Raw genomic sequence first — 10621 nt, forward strand, 5'->3', positions numbered from 1 at the left:
TTTTATGAAAATAGGGATCACAAAACAATGTATTGATTGGGAAGCTCGAGCTCATGAGTTACTGTGACCTAAAACTTTGTACATGGGTTTCCACTTAGTTTCCCACTTAGCCTACCACCAAAACTCTGAGGAGCATCAATTCAACCTCAAGGTGAGGGTTAAGGGATGTTGAAGTTGAAGTACCTTTGGGCTCACAAATCAAAGAATCAACAATTCCCATCAATATAATCTTAAAATAGTTTTTTCTAATTAATCAACACCCAAATTGGTCACAACTTTCTACTATGAACCAGGCTAGATGATGGTTTTGGATCAAAAGCTCTCTCCTCTTGATCACCACTGAACAGCAGATTAGTCCAATTTGTGGACCTCTGAACAACCCTGCTGGGAACCCTGTCACTATCTTCCCCACCAGAGGCCTCATACCCATCACTGGTTGACCTTGACAAAGGGATTCCCTTCAGGTTTGCACCACCAATGGCAGAAAGACTGGCAAGCCTTCTTGCCTCTTCGGCTTCAGTTGAAGACACCCGAAACGGGTGAATGTCCGGCGAGTCTAAACTGCTTTCGGGCGATGAAGCAACAATCCCACCTGAGCTTGACACAGCCTGACTTGCTTGAAACACACCACGTGCCTCCAGCTGCAGAGGTGCTAAACTAGATGTTCCACTGAATCCTTTGGCAATGATGTTGCTGGAAGAAAATTTTGGTATGGCCTCCATAGGCAAATCCGCTGGTAGGCGAATCCGTTTGCCTGCCCGTCGTCTGTTGGTCTCAACCCTGGGGCTCATACGCCGGCCGCTGCTGCCGGAGTTGTGGTCTGGTTCCAGCCTGAAAGGCTCATTGTTGTGTCTTGTCACAGGCTGAAGAATTTTCGATTTTTTCCTTGCTTCTGCTGCAGCCTTGGAAACCTCTTCAGCATTCAACCGTGCCAGCGTCCATGGACTGATTTTGATTGCTCCAGGATTCTTTTTCTTAACCGGCTCGTCTCTTGCTGTCTTCTTTCCCAAAGAGCTTACAGATGCTGTTTCTGGGGGCACTACATCAAACTGCATAATGCAAACCATCACATCTACGGAATTCTCCTATAACTAACTACACATCTTGAACATAGCCAATTTGATAGGTTTAAGAAAATATTTCATTCCCCTTCATTAATATCACTGAACTTTTATGTTTTATTCAGTAACAATTTTCAATAATTAAGTCACTCATTCAAATGATGTCAGATTTTGATGCACCTATCCTTCAATTTGTCACAAATCCAATATGTATATATTCTTCATTGATGCTTCAAATGTATGAAACGCTTATACTTTTATGATTAAAGTAACTTATACTTTGTTATTTTGACAATGTCCAAGAAATGTGATAATTCGGATCCACAATTGCAATTATATATTCACTATGTTTTAAGAATTTCTATATATATGTCAGTATCTTGTTATTTTCAAAATAAGCATATAGTCATATCAAATAAACCTCATATCCAATACACACATAGCATTCATGCATCATAGATGCCAGGTATACACAAAATTGACGCATTATGTACCAGTGCTGTAAATGGAAAACCTCATAAGGAATTCCATTCAGAGGTCCTAATGTAAAATACAGAAATATAAAATATACTAATAGCAGTAGTGATATGAAAATGTTACCTGATCTTCAAGGAACAGCCGTGGCGGTGTACACCATGCACCACGATGGAAAGTAGTAAAGGAGCTTGCACTGCTCAATCCAGTAAGTGAGCTAACAGGTGACATTTGCGGACTCTGCTGACCTCCAATTTGCTGCTCCTGCTCCTGCTCCCTCAAAGCTATGATGTAATCATATGTGCTGATTCCCTGCATAGTCGAATGATAATAATCATTATATTTAGTACTAAAAATCTTTGTTGTTTCAAAATGGGATGAATTTGCATCAAGGAAAACATACTAAGGCCTTTGGGAAGAAAATTTATACAATTGCCTAGCTTACCTTTTTAATGAGAAGAATGTGAAAGAAAAACAGCTGCACAAGGGGTAAGGTAGCAATCATAGCCAAAATGGTGCAGACTGCCTGTGAAAAGAAGAGGTTTGTCATGAATAAGAATAAAAGAACACCGGAGAGAAAGAAGCTGAAGAACAAATCAACTACAGAACAAAAGAATAAATATTTAGCGTGCATAGTAACCACATAATATGCACCACGAATGTAAGCAAAATGCTCACCACAACAATGACAAAGGGAACAAGAGAGAAACTGCTCCCTAACTTGGTGGAGATATCCACAGAAAATTTCTTCTTCTCAACAAAACAGCAGATAAGCACAAGTATCCCAGTCAACCACTGAAGTATAAGCTGCAATCCCAAGCCCAAGGTGCACATACCTGTCAATAGTTAATCAAAATGAAAATGACTAGGAAATTAAAAATGCTTACTCTGGGGTTTTCTTCAGGTTTTGGCATGTTGCTTCCAACAAGTTGGGCTTTAGGACAGTAGGACAGTTCAACTTTTGACACTTGATAGTATGAATATCAGGTATTTGACACGGAAACTAGGGAAACAAAATAGATAAGCATGTTTCTTGGTTTCAAGATCATGCAAAAGTTATCAAGTTTTGCTGACTAAGATCTCATCTCCTTGTCCAGTTCCAGTACAATGGGGCACTAAGGCAGTCACAAAGTCGTGAAGGAATAGTATTTGGCAAATAAAGGATTCTGGAATGCTGGTGATCTGGTGCAGAATTATTCTTGAATAATATGGCCAAGGTAGGGTATGGTTTATACTTTATTCATAGTTGCAGAGTTTATGTAATGCAACATTTAAACATGTGAATGGCAAGAAAGGTATAGGCAGACAATTTTTCTTACCAAGAGGAGAGCAGCAACCATAAGGGTGAAAAATTTTCTGTAGTTCCTTTTCCCAATACAGTTGTTGAGCCACTACAAAATCCAAGAAGCAACAGTCCTTTCAGAGATAGACATCAACTGATAAGCAAAAAAATAGATCTTAGATTATCATACTCTGCAATGATGATCAAAGCGATCAACACACTTGTCACAGACCCTACAGTGCTTGCTGTACTTGAAGACCTGTAACAACAGCATTCCTCAATGGTTTAACTCTTTTCATTACCAAAATTGACAGAATGAAACCTCCAAGCATTCATGTAATGCTATAAACATATGCATTTCAAGATGAGCACAAATTTGTAAGACAAATGAAATTTTTAAGTATTAGAGGAATAAACGTGTGGTATATCTGAGTTCAGCTTGCAGGACTGTTAACATGAAATTATATGTTCTCCCCTAGTGGCAACATATTTCAGACGGAACTGATACAATAAGCATGGAGGACCTAAGGTTTTCAGTCAAAATGCTTCTGCTCACCTCAACTTCACACAAACTGCAATAGAACATGCCATCTTCACTTGCTTGTTGATCACAAGATTCCTTACTTGAACTTGAGCAGCCACAGATATAAGCACAAGGAGAGCAAACCAATAGGAGACATGAAGAAGAAGGTGAAGATGATGCACTTTTCTTCTCTGCGGAAATAGCAGCATCTTTAAAACTAGCTTCAGTTCCCAATTCTTCCTTTTCCATCGATTTTGGACCAACGGTTGAAGCATTCCCATCATGCATTGATGAAGCTGATTCCCCTCCTAGTTTAGAACTCTTGAGCCCATCAAGCTGTTTGCTATCAGGAATTTTAAGATATTTTTTGGACTTGAAAACACCAGGATCTGCAGGATCAGATGCTGCACACCAAATGTACAGTGCAAAGACACATGTAATCTGGCAAGAAGAGTGGTGTTATTGAACATGATAATGTCCTTCGTGCAGTTTAAGATAAATACATAGATAGTTTCCATTTTTTATAAGTAGATACAATTAATATCAAAATAACAATTTGCCACTCAATATTGGTTAAGCATATTCCAAACACACACAAAGCCAGAAATATTGACCCACATATAGAATAATACAAGCTCTGTAGAAGTTAGCAGTCCTAAAAAGGCCATATGTGAGGTAGGCAACATTGATCAAATCAAATGATGTCATATAATAATGTCAAAAATAATCATTCAAATAGCGCACAGAAACCAGATGTTTGCCAATCCATTTTGCCAACTAAGTGTTTGATGCAAATTACTCAACTAAATGCAAATATTTTATTGCAGCTAGTGTTCATGGATTTTTTACAACAATTCATTTTACCGAAAAGTTTTACAGAATGATCTTGAAACAGCTTTCATCAAAGTTCTAAGCAAGCTCAGCTATTACTTAAATGCAAATCCCAAACTCTCAAGAGAGTACCTAAACCATTATTGGCAATAATCTCCAAACAAAACCACCTGCAAGTTGCAACTGGACAGTGTCATGCTATGTTCCAACAGCCTTTGGATGACTATTAATTTGAATAGCTCTCAAAATTCAAAAAACTAGTATTAGCATCATAATGTTTGCGCATTGCTCCCATGTTTTTCTCTTAAAATCTTAAACTGAAAAGCTCAAGACAATGCTAATGATTTAACAGTTGCCATAATGACTAGCAAACAAAGCTATCTCAGTCATTGATCACTGTGTCATCAGAAATCATGCATAATAGTTCCAATTTCCACATTGCAGAGACAGGAAGACAACTCTGTAGCAAATTGTCACCCATATTCAGACACTGACTGGTTGTACATTTAACCAGAATGTGGACGCTATTGCAAAATTCAGTGCCACCCTCTTTAAGTAGCAAGTTCATGGTAGCTTCCATGAATATGTCCCAGTTTTGACCAAGGGCGTGCTCAGTAACTTTACTTGTATCAACATCCCTCCAAAGAGGAGGGTGATTGCCAGAATTAACAAGAAGGCCAAAAAAGGAATGTGATAAAAAAATATTCAGTGCTATCTTGGATTTAAAAATCTCAAACATGTTTGAATTTGGAGAATAATTTCCGAACACACATACGTGTGCCTTGTTTGACATCAAAAACAATAATGAAAGCCAGCACAGTTTAAAGCCTTAATTATCAAAAATCAATTCAATAATTGGGAAGATAATTTAATTACGGGTATATAACAAGGGTTCAAATAGCCTCTCATAAGATATGCACAGACAGCTCCATACAACATTAAATTCAAGACCAAACGCTAAATAAATATTGCATATATAAAGTAAGGAACAGAAAGGAAACCAGATTAGAGATTAACATCAGAGACATATGAAACCAAAACCTTGAATCAGAAAGCAACAATCACAGATCTCATCACACCCTCTACTAACCCACTCATATAAAGTAAAATGAGCTAAAAGCAGATGAAGGTTCAAGATTGGGTTACCAGGGGTGTGTAGAGGCCCATGACAACATACTGGTACATCTTCTTCCCAACAAAAGGAGCAAAAAATACATAGAAGGCAAATCCCAGAGCCAAAAACACAGCAATAGCCACCACCTTCACAAAAACAAAATATTCTCAAAATGACAAACCGCCCCACTGAACAAAAGCAACAAATCCTGTAAAAAATAATAAAAATTAAAACTTTACCTGGAGAGGATGATAAGGTAGCTGCCATCCATTCTTCCTCATCTTTCAGTATGAATGCAAACACAAACTCTGAAGCGGAAGTACACAAAGTACAAAAAGCCACACAAATGTAGGTAGCACCAACCAGAAAGAGAACTATAGAGCACTGCTATTCACCCTCTTTCACCACTTTCCCTCAAGTTCATTTCTAGGGAAGGGATGAAAAACCAAAGATTTCACTCCGGGACCAGCAAAAACACTTAACTTGCAATGACATGCTGGTACAAAGAGCTGGCAGAAAGAGATGTATCAGAGAGAGAGGAAGAGAGAGACAGAAAATGGGTCAGATTTTGTATGTGAAGCGAGAAGTGCTAAAGGGTATGCAGAGTGAGGAAATGTTTGTCTGGTTCACCCAGAGACAAACCTTACCCAGGTCATGGAAGATGTAAAGAAATGGTCTTTTTCTGGATTTAGGAGTTGGGGTGGTTTTGTTGCTTGCAAAGCTTTTTACTTTTGCTGCAGAGAATAGATCTCTATGCGGTGGGAATGAGTTTGATTTCCTTTCTTTGCTGTGAAATTCACCTCATCTCATGACCCACCCTTTTACTTTTTGGGGTACTACTATTACCCTCTGTGTTGTCCTGTGCTGTGCATTACCTTTTTCCATAGGCAAAATCATGTGTTACTCGCAAGCCACTGCCATGGACAGTTGTTTTGGTTCTGCTTTTGTTAATTGCCAACAATCCCTTAAAAGCTAGCTCAGGAAACGCACACACCCATTCTCTCTCTTCTTCTTTTTATTCAAAAATTGTAGCAGTAATAAATAGTAATAAATTGTATAATAAGTGTATTCCCATATAATTAAATCCAATGAGTAATAACAATCTCACTGTTTTGTGTTTGACCATGTTCGCTTTCTTTATTACTTGTTTGTTTTTCCTTGTACTGTGCAATGATACTAGGAAATTACTATGTTGGAGTTTTGCTCTTGTAAGGTGGGGTAACACTGTCTATTGTCACCCTCAGAGAAAAAGAAAAAAAAAAAAAACTTTGTTTATATGAATTGTGTGTAATTGAAAACATGTTTATGCATGGATAAGAAACTTATATCAAGTTTATGCTCAGATCAGTTTGGTCAAAGTGCTTATTCTATTCTGTTAGAGCAGTTTAGTGTTAGAACCAACCATTAAACTGATGAAATTCAATTTTTAATGCTTCAATTCAAGCTAAACGTGAAAAAAAAATAGTATTTAATTTTTTTTATAGAAAATGATAAATGTTTATTTAGATCACTAATTTCCATATGATTGATTTTTATAGCATATAAAATTATTTTGAATAACTTACATGATGAATGGAATTGTTTTAATTAGTAATATTTTTTAAAAACTGTTAAATTTTAATTCAAAGATAAATATGAAGTGAGAATGACATGAAGTAACTGAAAATAGAATTGCCAAATTGTTTCATCTTATCTAAGTAAAGGAGTCAAAAGTGAAAAATAGATTTTTTTCGATTTTGATCTAAACTTTTTCGGAATATGTATTTTATGATTTGGTTTACTGGTTAATCCACTCAAGTTTAAATTGGTTATTTATTTTTTATTCTAGATATTTATATAATTTTAATAATTTGTTGAGGCTCCATTATGTACCGTCGTTAATTTTAATTTTGTAGTAATTATTTTTTAAGTATTATTTTTATAGATATGAAAGAATGTTAAAGATGATGCCAAAACTTTTATCATGCGCTGTATTGGCATACAAAGATTTTGTGATAATTTTAAGACTAAAACTGAAAGAATTAAAATAATACAACATTATTTTCAGTTAAAAAAACGTATAAAGTAATATGATATCTTAATAATTTACATGACACATTTGTAAACATTCACATCTTGTGTTTTAAGTTTTTAGAGAAACTTTTCTTAGATAATTTCACTTAAAATAAAATCAATTAATTTTAAGCTGAAATCTAAGTCTGTGTTAAAACTTATACTTCATCTTAGTGATAGTACAGTATTATTTTGTTAAAATTGTTTTTAGAAAATGTTTCAAAATAAGGGATTCTATTTTAAAAATAATAATTCATTTGTTACATGTTTTTTTATTTGTTGGATACATTTAAATATATTTGCGTGTTTTAAAATACATGGTGAATATTTAAAAAAAATATATATATTTTACAAATTTTTGAATAAAATATAATAAAACTAATATATATATATATATATATAATATAATATAATATAAATTAAAAATTAATTTTTTATTTTTATTTTTTATAGATACTCAATAGTATGATATCTATACTTATCTAATTTATAAACAGGTATTAAAATTTTTATTTGAATAAACACAAATATTTTTGTCATCTTAATCTATATACTTATTATTCATAATAAACTTTTAAATTAATATTGTTATTATTTCTATACATAAATTAATTTATTTTCAAAAATTAGTGGCAAACCATTCAAAGACCATCAACACCTCGAATGATACTTCATGTGGTTAAAAATTAATAGTTTAGAGAGTTAATTTAATTTATTATTTGAGTATCTATATTATTTTAGAAATGTGAATGTAAGAGATCATCATTCAAATATTACTCCGTAACCTAAATAGTATAATTTGATATATATGGTGTGTAATCCAAAAACTCTGTTATGTTAGTTTTATCTCTTATACTCGTGTACAAAGCCTATAGAAGGTAACACTTCTTCTAATGAGAATATCTCAGTTCTCTTATCTTGCACTCTATTTTTAATTATGCATATCTCATCTCCTTTCTGCCACTCTAAAAACTCTCACATCATCATCTTGTTGTTTGTTATCATATCTCACGCTGGTATCAGAACGACAAGTTCGATCACCTAGTGTAACTTCGAAACATCAAGAACTCGTTAATTGGAGAAAGGTTCACGTTAAGAAGCGATGGTGGAGATAATTCAGAGTAGCTTGTAGGTGTTCGATGGAAAGAACTACGATGATTGGTGTTGAAGATAGACATTATCCTCAACTTTCAAGAAGTTAACGAAATTGTCAAAAAAGATTTTAAAGAACTCTCAAAGGAGGATTCGGAAGAAGCAAAGAAAACCTTAAAAAAAACAAGAAGCTGGAATGCAAGGCTATAACCTTTCAAAAATTACATTAAGTTATTAAATCTTCGTCAAATAATTAGTTGTCCTTTAAGCAACGAAAATTTCAAATAAGAAAATCCTCCTTTCTTATTTTAGTTTGAACAATAATTTTGATATAAATATGTTATTCGACTTATTAAAATTTGGTTTCTATTTTTCCTGTCTAATCAAAGTACAGCTTAATTAAAATAATAAATAATCAATTGAAAACTAAGATAGAATTAAAAAATATATATAATTTATAGAGATGTAGTTTTGTAATGAATGAATAATAAAATATTTTATATCTATTTCCAGTTTTTAAAAAACCAACTGCAAACATATATTTTATAAACCTAAAAAATAAAATCTTACAACTCATATATTACTATAACTGTTCAACAACTTTTTTTTTAAATGCAGTTCCTAATGGTGGAGCAGTTGATGCTATTTGTAGTTAGGTTTGAAATATAGAGTTTAGTTGCTTAATTAACTCGTATTTTAAGATTATATAACCCACCTAGATTAAACTTTACATAGCCTATGCCACTTTTTAAATAATATATTTGAAATTTGATTCACTTGTTTCATATAGATATATACATTTTATGACTTAATTAGACATTTTTAAAAAATTTAACTAAATCCTTATAATAACTAAATCTGAAATTGTATTTATATTTCATAGTATGCCTTGTTAATAAAATAACAAGAAGTCATAGAATTTACAATGAATTTTAATGTTTAAATTATATTTTTTCCTCTTTTCACTTCTTTTTTCATTTATTGATAATTTCTTAATACTCACCTCACTGACCTTTCAGTTAGTTAAATAAATACAAGTTAAGGTGTAATTTTTTGTTGGTTCTAAAATATTTTGAAATAGACAAATGAGAAAAATGATTGAGTTGATTAGATAGCAAGCAATGAGTTTCTTACATGAAGGGTTTTAAAATTTCATTAAATTGAGTTCAGGAAACATATTCCTCTCAAATTACAATGAAATAGAAAAAATATTTATTCATTTTGATTTATTTTTTTAAAAAGTTATAATATGTCTTTTAGAAAAATAAAAAATTATTTGTATTAGAAATGTGAAAAAAATCACTCCGTCTAATTCGATCTAGTTTACAACATATTGATAAATTAAATGGATTGATTCAGTTAATTACATTTTTTTCTTCAATTCCAATAAAAATTGGAAAAAAATAATTAAAATCTGAATAAAAATTCAAATACGAATGTGTACAATATATTCTAAATAAACCTCAATTAGATATATAAAAGCATTTAAGATTTCTTTTAACATAATTTAATATTTAGAATTTATAGGTGAATTAATACACTCATCACTTATTCAATTTAGATAAGTCGAATTATTAGTATTTCAAATTCTTTTTTGTATGTGTCAAAATTTACAATTTTTTTTAACTCAGTCTAATTCAAATTTGTGATAAGCTAAATTAATTTATAAGTTTTAATCCATTTTTACAGTTTTAGGTTATGTTAATAAAAGACTACTTTAAAATAATTTCTGAAGAAAGTAAATATTCTTAAATAATAATTTAAAAAAACACGATATCCATTTTTCTCATCTTGAACGTGGTTAGAATAAGTTTAAATACTTTATACAAAAGCTAATACGAAGGAAAAAATAACTATGATTAAAGTGACAATAGATAATAACATGAAAGTATTTATTCCATTCCCTTGAAAGATGTTGACCACTATAAACAAACTTTCAACTTTAGCATTCAAATTTCAACATCACTTGCCAAACACAACCTTCACCCAATCAATATCCTTTATCCAAACCAAAACAAATGCACCATTCTTGTTCTTACATATGCACTAATATTCCAACAAAATATTTTTATTATAGACCAAAAAACTAATGTGTTTATGTTTAATCATTGAAACTATATATCAATCTAAATAATTTGAATGTATACAAAATAACAATCCAAAGAAGTGATTTAAACCATGACATTTTAATT

General features: G+C 32.3%; 1 protein-coding gene across 2 annotated transcripts; it reads right to left on the reverse strand.

The window, feature by feature from the left end:
- LOC124826365 (DHHC-type zinc finger family protein) lies at positions 1-6225 on the reverse strand. Of its 2 annotated transcripts, XM_047299184.2 has the most exons (10): positions 5933-6225; positions 5525-5794; positions 5318-5431; positions 3374-3781; positions 3008-3076; positions 2855-2926; positions 2214-2342; positions 1981-2061; positions 1662-1847; positions 1-1049 (listed from the first exon to the last, which is right to left on the reverse strand). In XM_047299184.2, the coding sequence occupies exons 2-10, from the start codon at positions 5564-5566 to the stop codon at positions 270-272; spliced, it is 1881 nt and encodes a 626-aa protein (XP_047155140.1). In that variant the 5' UTR covers positions 5567-5794; positions 5933-6225; the 3' UTR covers positions 1-269. The 2 variants fall into 2 exon arrangements, with proteins under 2 accessions (XP_047155140.1, XP_087967163.1); XM_088111037.1 differs by having other exon boundaries at positions 5525-6225.
- Between the last annotated feature and the right edge of the window lie 4396 nt (positions 6226-10621).

This window comes from Vigna umbellata, chromosome 3, assembly GCF_029865625.1.
Source record: "Vigna umbellata cultivar VRB3 chromosome 3, Vumbellata_1.0, whole genome shotgun sequence".
NCBI classification, from domain to species: domain Eukaryota; kingdom Viridiplantae; phylum Streptophyta; class Magnoliopsida; order Fabales; family Fabaceae; genus Vigna; species Vigna umbellata.